This window comes from Anguilla anguilla, chromosome 5 (assembly GCF_013347855.1).
Source record: "Anguilla anguilla isolate fAngAng1 chromosome 5, fAngAng1.pri, whole genome shotgun sequence".
NCBI lineage: Eukaryota > Metazoa > Chordata > Actinopteri > Anguilliformes > Anguillidae > Anguilla > Anguilla anguilla.
This window is the reverse complement of record NC_049205.1, coordinates 14,088,876-14,108,067: the sequence shown is the minus strand read 5'-3', so window position 1 is coordinate 14,108,067 and position 19,192 is coordinate 14,088,876. Positions and strand designations below refer to the sequence as shown.

At 40.6% G+C, this 19,192-nt stretch overlaps 1 protein-coding gene across 1 annotated transcript; it reads left to right on the top strand.

The window, feature by feature from the left end:
• The first annotated feature begins 1,987 nt into the window (after window positions 1-1,987).
• Window positions 1,988-16,907, top strand: LOC118227883. The gene is made up of 18 exons (XM_035418883.1): window positions 1,988-2,176; window positions 2,964-3,007; window positions 3,264-3,339; window positions 4,405-4,604; window positions 5,948-6,031; window positions 7,847-7,915; window positions 8,080-8,334; window positions 8,486-8,707; window positions 9,295-9,349; window positions 9,550-9,640; window positions 10,218-10,359; window positions 10,687-10,791; window positions 11,038-11,128; window positions 11,519-11,708; window positions 12,123-12,197; window positions 12,557-12,659; window positions 12,789-12,919; window positions 13,831-16,907. Exons 1-18 carry the CDS (start codon window positions 2,149-2,151, stop codon window positions 13,949-13,951), a joined length of 2,082 nt encoding a protein of 693 aa, XP_035274774.1. The 5' UTR covers window positions 1,988-2,148; the 3' UTR covers window positions 13,952-16,907.
• The last annotated feature ends 2,285 nt before the right edge of the window (window positions 16,908-19,192 follow it).

Sequence of the window (19,192 nt, the reverse complement as noted above, 5' to 3'; positions counted from 1 at the left end):
TTCTATGGGGTCCTAAGTTGGATCATTCAGTTAAAAAATAAATAAATAAATAAATAAATAAATAACACAAGATTGAAATTGAACATAAGGAACCTGCCTGGTTAATACACAGATTGAATGCTGTTTAAAAAAAGTCATAATGCCAAGAAAAAACATTTCAAATTTGGTGTTAGACAGCTAAAAATAATATCAACATACATACATACATAATAACTGAACTGGTAAGCATAACATAGGCAGTTGGCAGATGCTCTTATCCAGAGCAACTTATAACTGACACTCTTACATACAATCCATTTATGCAACTGGATATACTTAGTGAAATGATTCAGGTTAAGCACATTGCTCAGTAGCAGCACCCCACCTGAGAACTACAAACCTGCAACCTCAGTCACTAGGCCATACACGGACACTCCCATTTCATCATGCACCAAGCTGATTAGCTGCATATTTTGAGCTGTGTAAATAATAAAATGCAATAACATACAACTAAGCCAGGAATACCCCTTTTGTTTTCATAACTTGAAAAAAAAGTCTGTTTTACCTTTCTTTTCACCCATCAAAGGTTTGTCTTGCTTAAACCACTTAATTCCCATATAAATATTTTTGTATATCGCCAAATTAAAACTGGTGCAGATACAGGCATTGTATATGCCTGATCATGTGATAATAGAAATATGAATGTATGTGCGTGTGTGAAGCTGCGCCACGATGGCGCTGTGTGTGTACACGTGTATGCTTATGTAATTCATTTATTTATTTTATTTTATTTTTTTTTTTTTTTTTTTGGGGGGGGGGGGGGGGGGGGGGGGTACTTGAAGCGTTTTTCCATCCTAATGCATGCCTCTGATTAAAATTTAGACTGTAATATTTATTGTAATGTACCCATGGATGTTAGATGTAGCCTGATGGAGTCTGATTCCAAAAGTTTTGGAACAAATGTGGAAAGAAAAGACAGTGCTTACTGGAATTAACAGAAAAACTGGAAAAGCACCCAATGAAAAGTCCAGCCCATCTATTTAGCATAAGTATGCCGTCCTACAGAAATTGAGAGGATTTGACCCGCCACCCGATTACTTGGTCATGCTTTGTCTGATCCCATGTGGAAAAGAACTGGACAAGACAGGCTCTTCGCTTTCACTTGATGATTTTCACTTGAGATTTCCGAAGCTATGAACCAACAACTTCAAATACGTAAGTAGGCTAATTTTGCAGGATTGCATCAATGTTGAATGCAATGCAGAATTTGACTCAAAAAAATATGGTAGTTATTTAGACAAGCACACTAGGAATGTGCTGTAGTTACAACGACCTTGAATTGGATAGCCCTAAATGGTTAAAGTGCATTTAATGTCTGAGCAATATTTGTGTTAGTTTAAAGCTAATTTCGTGTAAAAAAAAAAAACAAAAAAAAAACAAACAAAGAAACGCTAAATTCTACATTTCCGATCGCTGGCCTACTGGTTACCAGACGAGTGTAGACAAATAAAGTGGCGGTACATTCTACAAATCGCATTATGAAGCTCGCGGCATTTAGAACATTTACAGGGGCAAAATGCATTAACATAATTTAAGAAGGAAACGTAAATACGCGGTTTCCGCGAACTGCGGATAAGACTATAACTTCAGAAAGTCGACGTGCGGTAAGATTTTGGTTAGCACATTTGAGGACGACGCGTCATCATTTACGGCGTGTTTCTTTCCTTGAATGACCCCGGATTATATCATAGGCAGGGTATCAGTGCATTTAACTTTTTTCTTCGTTGATACAGTCTGTTTTCTACACATAAGCTGGTTTGCCATGTTTATTATTGTTGTTTATTATTGTTTACGTCCTATGCATAGTTATTGACTTCTGGTAGAGTTCTAAAATCGGTTTATTATTCTAAAGTTAGTTCGCGCCATGCCCGCTTTAGATTCCAATAATGTATACTAGTGCTGTGGTTTGGGTTTAACTTGTCTGTGACATTTTACGCAAAAATGAGTGTTCACGCATGCGTGTTTTGTGCGGTCAGGTCATAGAGGAAGTAGTGAAAGCAAATTAGTAGCTGCGGTTGAAACTGCGCGATTGAAGTGAACTGTGTTTTATTATTTAAGATTATTGAAAATAGGTCTTCTTAAGTTAACGGTATAAGGACCAGAGGACAGATGTCTAACAGAAGGGAGTGGGAATCGGGTAAGGCTGTACATTATTGAATTCCAAACTCTTTTTCTGTAGCTAAAAGACACGTATCGATAACTGTTCTTTAATTTGTTTTAGCTGGGTAAGTATATACCCGCTTTCGCAGTATGAAACCGAATACTTCTATGATGCTAAAATGTCAGTGTTTGCTTGATTTCAGCTATTCTCTTGGCTGCAAGCTAGCTGACGTTAATTAGCTCGTGATGTCCAATATTATTTTGTTTTTGTACCGATTCAGTGGTCTTTGTACTGTAATATGTGATGTTAAATAGCTAAGTGACTGGCTTTGCACACGCAGATTCGCCAGTAAATCTCATTTATTCACGCGGTGACCCCGATTTTTGGGCATACAACAATTTGTGAACTAGGTGGCTACCAGGAAGTTCATTCTCGAAATATCTATCAAACTAGCTGCTAGCTGCTCACCATATGCAAAGTTCATGGCGTACAGAAAATCATTACCGCACCCCGCCGACTGTATGTGTATCAGTCGACTTTCTTCGCAGTATGATTTTGCTGAGAGGTAGTAAAAGGCGCAATTGGTAAATTGCGTATCGTATGCTTTTATTATATATATATATTATAATAAGCGACAACTCCGTGGTTTCCAAAACTCATGCACTGGGGCTTCATTGATATAAGCCTGCAGTACCTGGAAAAACCATAAGTTTCACTTTTGAATTCCTGGCATCTGTAACAGGCAGCTGTTCGGTAAACAGTTTAGACTAGGTAGTCGGCAGACATGCATCTTAAGCATCTTTTTTTCTCCTTAATTTTTCAGTTATGTTCCAGCTACATCAGGAACGTCAGCTCATGCAAGTCCATGTAAGTATTGATAATTTAACTTTCAGCAGTACTTAATGCCAGCAGTGCAGATTCCAGCTGTCTATATACTATATTCCGTGAGACCTTCTGTATGACTCCATACTATGTCAACTGGAAGTGTGATTTCGAATGATTCTAATATTACTGTATGTTTTATGAAATGATGTTCTTAGAATCTGCACTTAAACTTGTAAATGCAAAATAAATGAAACTGATGCACTGTTGAAGAGTTCAAACGCATTTTTCCTGTCTTTAGGGCACATTTGTGGATTTAATAAGTGGACATGCTTCCAGATATAATGGATTAGACCCTTTTAACCATGGTTTTTTTGGTAAGTCTTTTAGCAACCTGTATCTAGTAGATTTGTATGTGCTCTAGGGAAACATGAATTTTGACTGCATTTCTGTATTTCCTTGGCTAAGGTTATAGTTTTAATTGAATCTAGAATAGGATGTCCAATACGAATGATTTACATTTGGTTTAGATTTTTGTAAAGTGAGGCAATGTTGCCCTCAAGATACTACAATGTGTTGTACAGCTGTTCTATTTTTAAGTGCTAATTATTTTTTAGATTTAGGGTGTGAATAGTGCCTTAATGTTAAAGGTCCAGGCGACTAGATTCAAATTGTGGTGATATTCCCCGGAAGTGACAATTGATTGTCTTAATATTTTTTCAGTATTTTTCCAATTATAACCATTGAATTGTACCCACTGAAAACATGGAGTTGCATTTAGCCAAGGAGAAAGTGAGCCAATTTCGGCACAAGCTTTTATTACATTACATTACATTACAGGCATTTAGCAGACGCTCTTATCCAGAGCGACTTACACAACATTTTTACATTGTATCCATTTATACAGCTGGATATATACTGAAGCAATTTCGGTTAAGTACCTTGCTCAAGGGTACAACGGCAGTGTCCTACCCGGGAATCGAACCTGCGACCTTTCGGTTACAAGTCCAGTTCCTTACCCACTGTGCTACACTCCGTCCGTTATATTTTTTTTTGTTAAAAAAAAGCATTACAAAATATTTCTCTGACGTTTCTTAATGCAATATAGTATTAAAACAACATATCAGTGAATAATTCACAGATTTCAGCTTTCTGGACCTTTAAGGTGTTTGAACTTCCCTTTGTTCAGACGCTTCCTTATGATGTTACCTTAAAGGGATTATATCACTGGTGGAAACTGCAGTGTCCTGTTCAAATGCAGAATCTATTTAAATCATGTTTTCTGGAAGTGTTGGCAGACAAAGCTCAAATGGTACAGGAACGTATGCAGTCATATGCCTGTCTTAAGGCTTGGACCTTTTCATATCGGTGTCTAAAAAGGAAGTGGTTGTGGGATTTCAAAATGACCTTTCTTCCTCAACGTGTCTAATCATCCATTTCAGGTCCAGGCTTCGATTTTGGCGGTGGCTTTGTAGAACTGGAAGAATATACAGATGATGACAGTGATTATGAAGGCTGTAAGGATAAAAAAGAATTTTGTGGGTTCCAAAGGAATTTCCTGGATCATCATCCACCAAGGTCTAGGAGTCCTCAACTACTCCATCCACCGTATAGAACAGGACTTCAACAAATTATGCGTGAGGTAAGTGGTTTCTGCAGACAGAGTGGACGCATTCGTTAGTTTTTTCACAGTGGTGCTGATTGTTAGTGGGGGAAAGTTCCTCAGTCAGGCTCAGACATAGATTGTTCTAAAACTTATTTTTAGGTTTTAGCTTGTAACTGAAGCTTAGTTCACAGACTGATGATGCTGTCGTGTCTAGGAACCGATAGACTTCAACGCCAATCGCCAATCTGTAGAAAACAATTTCACGAGGGAAAAGACACAACAGCAGCAAGCTCTTCAGAAAGCTTAGACTTTATTGCACAGGTGCACAAAGCCGGATCAATTCAGCCGAATTGAACCTTGATTGTCAGTTTTGCACACATTTTATACACAAATTGTGCCCCACAACCCCCCTTAACACATTTCTAAAAATACCAGCCATCTGGTCTTTTTGGCACCGTAAGGATCTTTTTGACACCGTAAGGATTTTCAGTTTCCTGCTCGTGGGTCAACCTGACCTTCTTGGCGCCAAAATGATTTTCTGTTTTAAGGTGATCTCATCATAGTGGAAATATCAATAGAAAATATCAGTCTTTTACTCTGTACTTTTCCACTATGCATACACGTCATCGCTTTCTGTAGTTTTCCATTACGCATACAAGTTTGCAGAGGTATAGCCTCCTGTACTTTTCTACTGTATTCAGGTTACACAGGGGTCACTGTAAAATATTAGTCTTCTACCACTTCTATTTGGCAATAATTTTCTGCTGAGTAAGTTGGCTTTTTTAAGCCTCCTGCGTTTGCTTTTTTCTACAGTGTACACTGGTTTCTTGCGTTTCCATAAGCTTAGCTGCAACTACTGATATAGGTTTATTGGATTACATATTGATTATATTAGTATATAGTTATACATGTGATATATTTTTATCATGCAGCATCAAGAGTTTGGAGGAAACAGTCTGATCAACATTGATGGGAATACCTTAACTTTAACATGTGACGTCATCACAATCATGGGGAGTCTCAAAATTTTCCTACAATGCCCATCAGTACATTTATATTGTGGGGGGTGGGGCGCTTCTAGAAAGGAAAAGATTTTTGAAAATGTTTGACTGACTAGAACTTTGCATTCGTGAGATTTGTTTAGCTTTGTATTGAGAGAGCAGTCTAACACAAATGAGTGGTAAAAGCTTTAAGCGAGCTGAGTTCTGTATTGACACAGGGGAACCGCTCACCACCCATGACTACACTATATTGTGTGTGTGTGTACACATATATCCACACATGCGCGCATGTTGTATGACCATGGCTGTAGGTGCCGACATGTTCTGCAGTGAAGTGGGGAGCAAAAATATTGAAATTCCTACACTGTGTTTTTTCAGCAGGCAGAAAAAAATGCCAAAGAATTAGTAGAGGAGGAAGAAAGACTTAAAGTAAAAGCAGAGAAGAAAAGGCTTAAGAAATTGGTGAGTACCTGTGTAGCCTATTGCATTGTAATGCCCTCCTCTTCCACAATGTTGTGTTTTAACATTCTGTTTACCAGTTTTTGGAAAGGACTGTTTCTCACACACATGTAGTTGTGAACTGGCAAAATGGGGCAATTGTATGTTCAGTCAAAAAATTGGGTGCAAAATAATTTAATATTATTATTATTATTATTATTATTATTATTATTATTAATTGAATTTGGTGAAAATCTGCCCAAATGCCAAACCCAAAGTAAAATCAACAAACAAGTAAGTCATGCTATTGAAGAATGCTTCTGTTTTTCTTCCTAATTAAAATTCTGTTAGCTACTGTTGCTTCCAATTGCGTTCAGGAAAGAAAGAGTCTTAATACAATTTGATGGTGAAAGACAGTGTAGCTCTTTGATTCTTGGTTACAGATCTGTGGTCTTACAAGCTTCTCCAGTCTAACACAACCCATCATTGAAAAATGGCACAGCTTAAGTACAATCTCTAAACAATGGGGTCTAGCCAGGAGGACAGGCTTCATGCATGTGATAATTCACTCCTTCTCTGGTTCATTTTCCTGGCTAGATCAATGACTCTTCTCATATTATAATTTCTGTTCACCCAGGGATGCTTTCCAATGGCTCTTGGCACCTAAGTCTCAGGGGAGAGCTTTCATTTGAAAACGGCACTCAACACCCAGACGGAAACGGGATGGGTGTGGGGACTTAAACAGATTATAACTCTGAAACTTTAAATAAGATATGTTACTAAAGAACACAAATCTAACACTATTTTGGCTTGCCTTCGTCACACACACTCGGTTAATCTCTGTCTCACAGCAACACTAGCATTCCTTTGTAGCTATGCTCAGTCTTTTGGGCGTCCATTATTTGGAATCTCAGTCGCTATGATGTACATTTTTGGAATGGTGCCTGCCAGTCAGCTTACGGTGACACACCCTGCTGTTGCGTCCTGTCGGGGCATGAGAGGGTAAATGATTGGGCACCAAGACTTCGTTTTATTTAGCGATCAGATAGCAATTGTCTTTTACTGTTGCGTAATGTATTGTAACTGCTGTGATTGACGTTAGGCAGTTTTGACCTGAAGGTTTGTTTAACTGTAGAGATAAAGGCGTGTATGGGAGTGTCAGGCTGACATGGTAGCTCTGATGTTGTTGCGTCATCGGCAAGGTCATCATGCAGTGAAGTGGTGATGTGGCTCCCAGTTGTGTAAACGTTTGAGCGTTGGACTGTGGGTGTAACGGGTTTAAACAAAATATTAAGAACCTTGATCCAAGGTCCTAAGATACACTGTATTTTTCATACAGAAGCCTTTGTAGCTTTATGTGTAGTTTTGTCAAAAACAGAAATCCCTGCGGTCTGTGTTTGGCTAAAGCCAGTTTCTATTTCCTTAAATCATTCTTTTGAGCAAACAGGATTTTCTTAATCATGAGCTGAAGGTTTTCCAGACCATAAATGACATTTAATTAATCATCCCAAAATCAGATAAACCCTCTTGTCTAATTTGTGTTGCAACACTTGGCTAGACACCAAGTCTTTTACTAAACTATGGATAAGTCAGGTCATTTAACATAGTTAGGTTTCTATTTTCAACAGATCTTTACATACTGTGTGAACCCTGAAGGTATTTGTATTGTAATGTGTGACAGCAAATGTCAGCAGCTGTTAGCTGGCTAATTATTTGAAAGGTTTGCCTCTGGTGACAAAGATAATTGGAATTTATTTTTTGTTTATCGTCGCGCCGAGCAGATGGCTGCTTTCAAACACGACTAATTTCAAAACATGTTTTTTTTCTGTTTCCCGACAGAAACAAAAAGAAAGAAAGCGTAAGGGAAAAGAGAAAGGGCAAGAGAATGCAGTTAAAAATAAAGATGGGGTGAGTGGCATTTCTTTTGAACCGTCAAGTTTAGCCATTGGTCATTAATTGCCTTATCTACACTGTTGAGCTGCTTGGCCTTTAGGAACAAGGATTTTGTGACTGCATTCAATCTTCCATCCTTACTTTAACCGTTACTGTTTTTTTTTCTATGTTTCTTTTAGGACGATCATGATGTAGAGGAATCTGTTGTGAAGCCTAAATTCTCAAATAGTGAGAGCGTAAATGAAAAAAGTGATAAAGCTACAGCCTGTGTATCTACCGATACTGGACCAGCTGTTCCTTTAAAGAAGACTCAAACCAGCACTTCTTCAGTACAGAGTAAACCCAACAATAATGAACCCTCTGAGGATGAAGAAGAAGATGAGGATGAGGAGGGGGAGGGAAGCGAAGTGGATAGCATTGCCAGTGACCTAGAGGTTAGCATTCAGTTGCTGACTAGATTTTTTTTTATTGCCCCCCCCCCCCCCCCCCCCCCCCCCCCCCACAAAACTGAGTACAGTGCCTGACAATAAAACTGCACGCCTCCTCTTTTACTCTTCTCATCCTCCTTTGTCTATGTCCTTGCAGATGCTTGATATGAACAGCTGCTTTGTGTCCAAGGCAGCCACAATAGCAAAGCGTAAGCTGGAGCTCAAGGCCAAGCCGGAGAAAAGGGAGGAGAAGGGCCGGAGTTTGAGAAAGCAGGAGCCGAAGCAGCAGAAGCAGCAGCCGCCGCAGCAGCAGCGTGGGCAACGGCAGGTACCGGACCCACACCAGAGCAGGGCGGAGCCACAGCAACAACAGCAGCAGGTGAGGATTGAAGTGGGGGTGCGGGGTTAACCTGAGTTGCACTGGGAATCTGAATATTACTTAATCTGTTTTTAGAACCCTGGTCTAAAACTAGGATATGTTTTAAACATTTTTCTCATATGATGTGACAATGCACAGCATGGGTCCAGTTTCTGTCTGTATAAAAAAATGAGATGCCCTGTTAGAGTATGCATTGCTTTCACAGTATATACTGTTCTATCACTAGTGGGAATTGTGCTGACCTAGAAACAGTCCACAGTTTTGACACACATTTTGCAGTGATGCTTTTCTTCTTTTCCATAATCGAAGGGTCAAGAGTATATCTATGGTGGGTTACGTTTGGCTCCCCGGTTGCCAGTTGAATAAGCCAGTTTTTTTAACCGCATGTAGACATGGCTGGCTAAGACGCACTCGTTATTCATTGACCATTTCAGCTTCTTCCATTAGTGTGTTTTTTAGCACAGGATCTTGTATCTGTCAACTGCATCTTGTGTTACTGTAAGTGTTTCTGAATGGTGGCCTCAAAGCTGGTGCTACTAACAGTGCTGCAGTTGCATGACAAACTGAACTGTCTCATGAACTCACAGAATTCTGAGGTGGCCAGCATTGAGGATGTTGTGAAAAGAAGCACGGAACTGGCAGGTGAGTTACAATAAATGAAGCTATTAACTTGACTAATCTTGGTGTGTCATCTCTGGCACGTTTTTCAGCATGAAGTTATTGGAGTTGTTGTTGTTTTGCTAGTACATTGCATTGCCTCATGTGGCTTTGTTGTTGTTTGAGTAACTGCATGAATTTCAGGTGAGTAATAAAAAAATAATAAAACCTTCTTCTCTCCCCAGTTATTGGTAACCAGTTGGGAAATTCTGGACGCTTTGATATGGCAGTGATGTATTTTACTGACGCAATAAAACACAATCCTAAAGATTTTCGGTAAGAACTTTCTTGGTAACTGCTGTATATCCCATAAGTGTGGCTTAGTAAACTGGCAATTTTTGAAATGACACTTGGTAAAAGTAAAAGCGTGAAACTTCATACATCTATCGAAGGCTGACATAATGTTTTGTTGGCTTTCAGCAACATAAAGTTTGAAACATTTTTTTTTTGAGAAATGATGCCATAGTAGTTCACTTGCATTTGAAAAATGCAGAATTTCTTAATGAGACACTACTTCTCAGATTAATACCAGAAATGCTTTAACATTTGATTCTTAAATATGTTTTGGCACATTCTTTAAAGTCTAAAATAACATTCTAATAACATTTAAAGTCTAACAAAATAACATAAAATTATTCATCACTTGTACTATTTTGTGGAAATAACAGAGCATTACCTGCCCTGCAGCCAAGGTTCTAGGTGCCCTGTGCCTGGGTTTTTACCTCCAGAAATGTCTGCCAGCTCTTTTTTAAGTACTGGACTCTTTTATGAATGCTTATAAGAAGTTGCTATTGAATACTCTCATGTGAGCTGCACATGATATGTGATATGTGATGTTTGCCCCATCTCCCAGGTTGTTTGGAAACCGCTCCTTCTGTTATGAGAAGATGCAGCAGTATGAGAAGGCCCTGATCGACGCCGATATCAGCCTGGCCATGAGCCCCGGCTGGATCAGAGGCTTGTACAGGAGGGGGCGCGCTCTCGCCGGGCTGAAGGTAACCTTCCTCACCCCCCCCCGATGGCTTATTCGGCCGAACCGGCTGTGTTGTCACTGATCTCACATTAATTTGTGTTTCTGTGTGTGTTTCTGTGTGTGTGCGCATTTGTGTATGTGTGTTTTGTCTGTGTGTGCGCATGCGTGTGTGCTTGTGTGTGCGTGCGTGTGTCTGCGCGTGTGTGTTCTTTAAAGGAAATTTGGCAGTACGGGTTACATTTATGCATGCACTTTTGCTAAGCAACTTATGTTGCACTTTGAGCATAGGGGCATTTACAGCGGCTGACATGTGATATGCTAACCCCCGCCACCGTCACTGCCCCCACAGAGATACAGCGAGGCGGCGGCCGCTTTTAAGGACGTTCTGCAGCGTGACAGCTCCTCTTCCGACGCTGCACAGGAGCTGATGCGCGTGCAGATCATGCAACTAATGGTAACCAGCGCTGTCACCCCCCCCACGGACTCCTCCTCTTCACCTGCTTTAAATCACGTCTGCCATGATAGCGCACACTTGTGCAACATTGACTGGGGGTCGTGTTGTCTTGTATTCTGTCCACTTATAGCTGCGGTTGGATTTTCCTTAAATCGGTCATTTATTGGGACCTCTCAGTTGTGAATTGTGTCAGTTCTACTGCTTGACAGCAGGGTCTTGTTGACACTGTTATTTTTTATCTTACAGGAAATGGGTTTCTCGCGAGAGCAGAGCTCCAACGCTTTGATAATCCACGGAACAGTAGAGAAAGCTCTGGAAGCCTTTTCCAATATCCAGGGTAAGGGCGCATTTACTTTCGGTCCATCACATAAAGAGTACAGTGTACCCAAGCAGTTGTAGGTCTTACTGTAGTACTGGTATTGTGGTCTAGCGACAGGATTTTGGTGCAGGGATGTAAGATGGCCCTGTAGAAATGGTGATTTGGAAATGGAATTTGGGTAGAATTTGCTTGGTCAGACCTCTGGGAATGCAGGTTTTGGAATCTGTGTCATGCCAAATTAGTCTTTTAAATCTAATAACAGTGATTGGAACAAAAGTGCAGGCTGGTGATACCTTATGCTACAGGTTACCTTCTGTAGGCCCATAACTGAGAAATGCAGTGAGTCTTTTCCATAGCGACCTTTCATTGCGCCATCAGACTTTACTGTGGCTCCTCGCGTCTTCACAGATGAAAAGTTTGGCAGGAGCACCCCCCCAGCGGCGAACGCCAGCCAGTCAGCTGGGGATGAATGGGTCGTTGCTGGGCAGAAGGCCCAGCCCCCAGCCAACCAAGCGACCCAGCCGCAAATCCAGCCCAAATCCCACCCCAGACCTCCAGTGAAGGTCGGCCCTGCCGTAAGAAAGTTGGAAGCGACACCGTAAGTCATGGTCCACTTGCACTGTCTCGTGGAACGCTTAGTTTTTTGTGTTTGTGTATCTGGTAATAGTCTCACTCTGGGAGTCACTGGGCAGAAATGTAATGGCGGATCAGTATGGCAGTACGCTCATGTTTTATCTTACCTCCTGAACTGTTATATCATTGCTAATCAATTAAAAAACATTTTTTTAATTAAAATGTTTAGCGCCTCTTGTTAAGATCCCAAGCAATCTGGTAGCCCAGACCCACTATAGATTTCCCCTCAGTCGGTCTCAACTACACCTGAAGTACGCCTGAGTGTTCTGATAAGCAGTGTATGTAGGGTTAAAAAGTGTGTGCACTGTTGGGTAAACCTAGGCAGGATGGAAGGTGATATTCCCTGATGTTCACCTGTTCCTTGTTTCCTCCTCCGTAGTGAACTGTTCCCAGTGTGGGTTGGAAACCTGGTCCCTGCTGTATCCCAGACAATTGTGCACAAACTATTTAGCACGTAAGTCCCCGGTGTTGACCTGACACCTGACCTGTTACAGCGAGTTAACGAGGAGTTGAACAAATGGACAGGACTTGCATGTGTGTGTGTGTTTGGAATAAAGTCTTGGTCTACCTTGTGTCAGGGTTGTGCTCTAAGTCCTGAAAAAAATCTTCAAAATTGATTGTTTATGTCATATGATACAATGCTACGCACCGGTGTGCTGTAAGTCTGCTAATACTACGAGTAAACGTGTTCTTTTAATTGATGGGCGATGCTCCCATGTTCAGTGTATATTGGTTGTTGCGCTGTCTCGCTCTCTCGCTCGCTCGCTCGCTCCTTACCGTGCCTCCGTTCTTATTCACCCCCCCCCCCCCCAGCGTCGGGCCCGTTCACAGCGTCAAACTGCTGCCGACCCGGCGATGCGCCTTCGTCAACTACACCAGAAAGAGCGACTGCGAAACGGCCATCGGCGAGTTCAACGTGAGTGTGCGCGCGCGGGTTTCCTTTGGGTGTTCCCAAAGCACAGACTTAAGGTCAGCCGAAGAACCCTTCCGTCCGCGGCGCTTCTCCTCACGGTCCCTGCTCTCCCCCCCCCCCCCCACCCCGCAGGGCATGGCGCTGGAGGGAGCCGTGCTGTGCGTCCGCTACCCCGACCGGATCCACACGCACCTGGGCGCGTCCACGTCAGCCAAACAGTCCGCCAACCTGGCCTTCAGCGCCGCGCCGAAGACCGCCCCCGCGTGAGTAGGAATCGCCGAGCGCTGCGAAGGCGTGGGAAACGCGCGGACCGTCAGCGTTTCCGAGCAACACGACGGCGGCGGGTTGTTCTTTGCAGTTATCGGATGCCTCAGAATCCTGAAATTTCAGTCTCACCCGTGCATTGGTTTCAGTTTGATTCTGCATTTGATTTAATAAAAAAAATAACAACTAAATAAAAGACAAGCCGTGAAGTATTACCGGGGAACGTTATTTGCTGGAAGTGTATGGTTGCCATCTCAGCATTTGCCTTCAGCAGTGTTAACATGACCAGCTTCATTGATCCGTAGCTTAATGGAAGGAGAGACCCTCTCTTTTAATATTGCCGTACGGTAGGTGACAAAATGGACACTGGGTGTAATGTGTTTTAACTGTCGATCTTTAATTTTTTCATATTAGAAAATGCCTTACCTTTTCACGATGGCATTTTTGTTACAGTATCGATTCAATGTGTTTGTGTTTTGTAATTGCTCCTCTATATGCTATTTTTGCTGGTAGTGTTGGGTGTGACAATCCTGCCATGCATTCAAATGCAATGATGCATGCACCGGAATCCAAAAAGCGCGTTTAAAATTAGATTTGATGTGATATGTTTCTCAGTATTACCGTGTCAGACGACATTGTTGGTTGTCTCTAGGCTTCTTTCTCCAAAATATACTACCGCTGGATTATCTTCTGTGAAAAATAAGCACTCAATGTGCTCCTAGTAATAGCTTTGTTTTGAATGGAACTCTGGTATTTGTAGTGTTAAAATTGACTTTTGTGATCAGTCACCACCACTGATGTTGCCACTAAATCTGAATAATTAAAAATAGACACTAAGTCTTTCCTGCACAGATGGCAGCTGTCGTTATTTTGCTTGCTGTTCAGCACTTCCTCTCCCTCGTGTTTGCAGAAGTTCAGGCGAGTGCTTCTTCTGGAGGAACAACGGATGCATCAAAAAGGAGAGGTGCATCTTCCAGCACATTCCAAGCCACAAGGGCATCGATAAGGGGAAAGACAAGCTGGCTCCCTGAGCTGTTTTTCCCTTTCCCTACTGACAACGTCAACGCCAGTCGTCTGTCTCAGTCCCAGTCTTCATGACCATGTGATCTTCAGTCCTTTTTTCCCCTGGAAAAAACAGACCTGAGTCAAATACGTATTTGTTTTGGATTCAAGTTCTTTTCTGTGCTCTATTGATCTTGCCTGGTGTAATTTGGCCTGCCAATATGACCAGGATTTGCACTTTTTGAGAGTATTTAATTGGTTCCAATACACCAGACAAGATCAGTAAAGTGTAGAAAGGTATTTGAATCGAAAAACAAATACGTATTTGACCCAGGTCTGGTGACTGTGAATAGCAGCTTGGAATTATGTATTTTCTATTTAATAGGCAACAGGCTTTCGACCTCTGCATTTGGCTTACTTTTATAACTATTTTTAGTTTTTTAGTATTTCGCTCAGCATCTTACCTGCACGTTCAACGAACTAAACGCGTCCTTTAAAAAATAATGTACTTGCAAAAACAATGCTGTATTTAAAATGCCTTTTGGACAACTATTTACACTTAACATTTAAAACTGACTTTTATTTACCACCGGGTTAGTCAAAGTAAAGGAATGTTGTCGAGTTTCTGCAGGTGTACACAGAGTAACGCGGCTCGGTTTTTGTTTATGAGCAGGATGTCCTTAGGCGTTTGGCTTTCCATAACCCATGTCATTACTGTAAACACCAGATCAGCAGCTTCTCCAGTCTTACTGTTAAGGTATTATCAAAGGGAATTTCCTGGGCACCGCTACATCCTGTAAAGGGCTACTATTGATAATATGCCGTCTAATTTTTAAGCGGCATATTAGGTATCATATCTTAATGATGCTTGAAATCTTTTGAAATCCCCAAGTTTTCTTGAGGGGATATTTGAAAGTGAAGGCGCAAGAAAGAACAGCAGAACATATTTTGTAAATGGAAGCTAGAGGCGTGTCCCTCTCACCATGCCAACCATGTCATTGATTCTAGGTATAGATATCACTTTGTACAAAGCTAGTATGTTATTCTCCTTAAAGTAGTGTACTTCACCTGCGAGGTGGGAACCTTGTTCACAGTTTAACTGAATGAGCTGCTAATGACAAATCCTTGAGTTTCTTCACTAAAACTAAATTGGAAAATGACCTTGAAGATATTTGGGATCTGTAATGGTTCTTACCTTTTGAATAATATTTTTTTAAAGCCAGCTAGAGAACATTTTATTAAAATGTGTTAATTTCCACGTTGTGTTATATGTCACATCTGGTGTTGTAATATGTTTTGGATGACGTTGACCCAAGTTTTGTGTTTCTTGCACAATTTTTAGGATCACTGAAATTTTGCTTGGAGCAGCAGTGACCTTTTGAAAACTGAATGCAATTTAAGTCAGCCCTGTTTAAGTTCCTTAAACTTCCCGTTTCACATCACATTGACAAAAATAATACCTTTGTTCTGCACTAGACATTTTTTGTTCCCTGTAAATGGATGTTAAGACATTGCACTAATTACTAAAAAGCTAATCATTTGTTTGTGATTAATATTAAGGCTTGTACTTTGACAGTTTTAGCCTCGGCATCAAGGATGTATTTTTATTTTTTATATTTAAATTATGTAGGCCCTGACTTATTTTAAAGACCAGTGGTCAGTGTTAAGATTCTGTTTTTAGAAGTGTTTGCCAATTGAGTTATTGAAATGGTTGTGCGAAATAAGTTTTTTTTTTATTTTTTTTTTTATCAACCCCCCCCCCCTTTTTGCAGTAAATGGGCACATGCCAGTAAGTGCCCCCAAGTAGTCACAATGAAGTGGTGAGACCTCATGGGACCGTGAAGTTTGAACCAGTTTGAAACTTCAGTGGTTTTAATCAGTAAGCTATTGATGGCATTTTCGGTGTCATGATGCCTTACCTACAGTAACAGTTATTACTAATAACAGAATTTTGCCATTTCAAATGTCATGCTTTTTTATGATTTTCATAAAACGCCATAGAATCACGCTGGCAACAGTTAATCTAGAGACCTGTACTGTAAATGAGTAAACTGCAGATTAAGCCATATAGTCTCATTTCTTAACAGCAGCCTTTAATGATAGTATTTTTCTTGTGTATTTTGACCAAATTTATATGGATATTTTATGTGAACTTTTTCACTCTCTTCCTCGTGGGTTGTTAGTCTGTCCTGTTGTGCAACGGTGCATGTTGATGCATTTTGACGCGCAACAGGACTAGAGGAGCTTTGCTCAAGATTACAATATTATTCCAGTATCATTCCTGAAAATCCATGGATATTGTAGGAAGCAGTTTCAAATAACCCTAGTGTTCTTGAAAATCCGATGGAACTTACTAGAAAAAATAGTATATGCAAATGGAAAAGGTACTAAACTAAAAGTTGAACTTACTTGTAAACCAAAGTTTTTAGGGCATCCAAACATTTAAAAACCGATAGTATATTAGCTACACCGGTGAAAAAATTGGTATTTACCAATGGCATTTTTATGTGGCCACTTATTTTAGTGGTCTTTTGAGGTCTAAATGCTAATCTTCTCTAGCAATCACTCTTGCGTTCCCATTGTCTAGATTGGGAAATGTGGACTAGTCTTAAATCCAGGTTCACTTTGTGACTTTGGCCTTAATCTTGAGTCTTGATAACATTCTTGCACTTTTTTTCCATTCATGTTGGCAATCACTGAACTTCTGATGCCCAAGTATATATTTCTTTCTTAACAACAGATAAACTTGAGTGCCCGTTATTTATAGTGTTTACTTTAGAATTATTCTCAGAAGATCTGTTTGGATGTTGAGTGATTTATATCAGCCACAGCTCCCATGCTTATAAAATGTATCAATTTGCCAAAAGTGCCAACAGTTTTTCTTTTCTGGTTGTTTCAAGAGTTTCTTCTTAAAGAATGTTAAAACTGAGAATTTATTCCAATGTAACATGCAAATGTTCTGCCAATAAATCTGTTAATCTTGCACTTGTGGATGACTTTCGTGCTGGGTGTAATCTTGACGTTTGCGGAAATGACACGACTAGGTATTTTTGAGGTATTTGTACTACCAGTTTCAGCTTTTAAGTGAAATGATGAAAATTTGAGTAACTTGATCAAAACAAAAATAGCCTACTAAAAAGTGCTGCAGTACTGTATGCCTTCGACAAGCAAACTTACAGTAAGTTTCATAGAGTAAATGGTTAGCTGAGCTAATTATAACATTGACCCTAACATAAAGACATACCAATCTATTTTCTCGGATCACTAGCCAATGTTAGCCAGCTAAAACAATTAATACAAATCAGCCATACCTCCCCACAGAAGGTTATGCAGTCTTATGGGGTTATAACAACCAGTCAGGGCTTGAGTCTGTGGTGTGTGGTCGCTGTGTGAAGGTATGAAGTTTGCTGGCTGTTGTATTCAGTTTTTCCAGTACATTCCCTAACGCATGGCCACAGTGTTCAGTTCACCAGAATATTCCAAATGCCTGGCTGAATTGGTGAACCAGCACCTTATCGCACACAGTCCGACTTTCCTTACCCCCATCCTCATGTAACTCTTCATAAATATGGCTCCTCTGAGTAACAGTAATTACTCTCAGTAACCAACACGTTAACTGTTAACTTGAACACTTTGGCTTCACCATGTAGGATTTAAAGCACTATTTATACACAAGTTGTGTGGTTTGTATATAACAGTAATTGAAAAGTTACTTGTATTATCTTTTTTAATTTGTTAATATAGGGGGGTGGGGGACTTGGGACTGAGCATGTACAATTCCGACCCTGTTTTGCATGAACCCCAGTGCTAATTCGGGAGTGTACACATCTGCAGTTCCCCTCCAAAGCACATGGTGTCACCTGCTGCTCTTTTTCACATATAACACAACTGAATTATATTGACCCTAATGTTAAAAATATTTATGCAGTATCTTCTCGAAGAACTAAATATGGAGCATATTACTATAAAGCTACAAAGCTGCCTATGATTGAATGTATTTATAAATGTGAAACATTACAAATTATTTATGTTTCTGGTGTGCTTCTCATCTTCAGGTCTACTCAGTTTATGAATGCGTCAGATATGCCCAGCAGATGGCAGTGTTTCATTAATTTTGACTTCTGTGTCTTGAATTTCAACTCTGTTGTACTGAAATGAACATCACGGATAGCCCATTATGCTTTGCCTTCATTTTGTGTGCCACTGCTGAATCTCAGGACTGTTTCAACTGTCAGCAATTTCCTTGTATCATTGCGCCTTTACACTGGAGCAAAATTGCTGGCAAACTGTTCTCCAGCTCGAGCTCATCTGCGTTGTTATTTCCAAGAAAATTTATTGGGATTAAAACAGCTTTAGCTCTTTAGGACCCATAGTTGGAGCTCGTTAAGGCTCTGCACAAGTACCAAACTGATTTGTTGGAGGGCTGCAGTGCTGCACTGATGTGATTGGATAGAAAATATCCAATAATATCCAGCACCAAAATGCCTGGCCTATCATCAGTTGTGTGGGGATTGCGATGGCAGTTGGCAGTACACATTCCACAAGGAAACGGCTTAAGGAGAGTAAATCCAGAAACACATGCCGACCCTTTTTCCTATTGGCAATAGACTCATGAAACCTCTGTACTGCAAAGTGTTATGAGGTGGGCAATCAGGGAAGACAAATTGCTTCCTGGTTTTTCTACATCAGGAGGCAAATCAGAGGCGAAGCAATGCCTTAGATGTTGTTTTCCTTGGACTAATGTGAAATGGGCCTCATGGCCCTTGAACGCCGCACATTAACGTTAATGCCAAGGAGCGATTTGTTACCGAAGGCCCTATTGTAGTAAATTAAGGGATGAGACGCCATTGCCTGGCAAGAAGAGCAGTGGTGCGAGAGCCACTTATTTGCTGCAGTAACTCATGCCCCAGATCCTTTTTTTCTTTTCACTTCAGTGAACACAAGAGCATCCAGGTTCATTAAACCGTTTTCTTGAACGTAGCGGTTAGCTGGCTAACTTCAGCGTTTTGGACTCGCACCATCTTAATACCTCATCTGTTGTTCTGGTGCCATTTTTACTGTTGCCAGAAATATTCCGAGACAGAATTAACATGTCTTATTTGCTGTTAGAAATGTTGAATGTTCATCTTTAAAAAAAAGTTTTTAGCAGTACCAATCCTGGGTGCATAAAGCCCCATCAAGCCAGTGTATTGGAGTAGTACTGTTCTGAAGTGTTTGCTCAAGTATGATGATGAGCTTATGTTTGTTGTTTTGCATGGCTTGAGCTACAC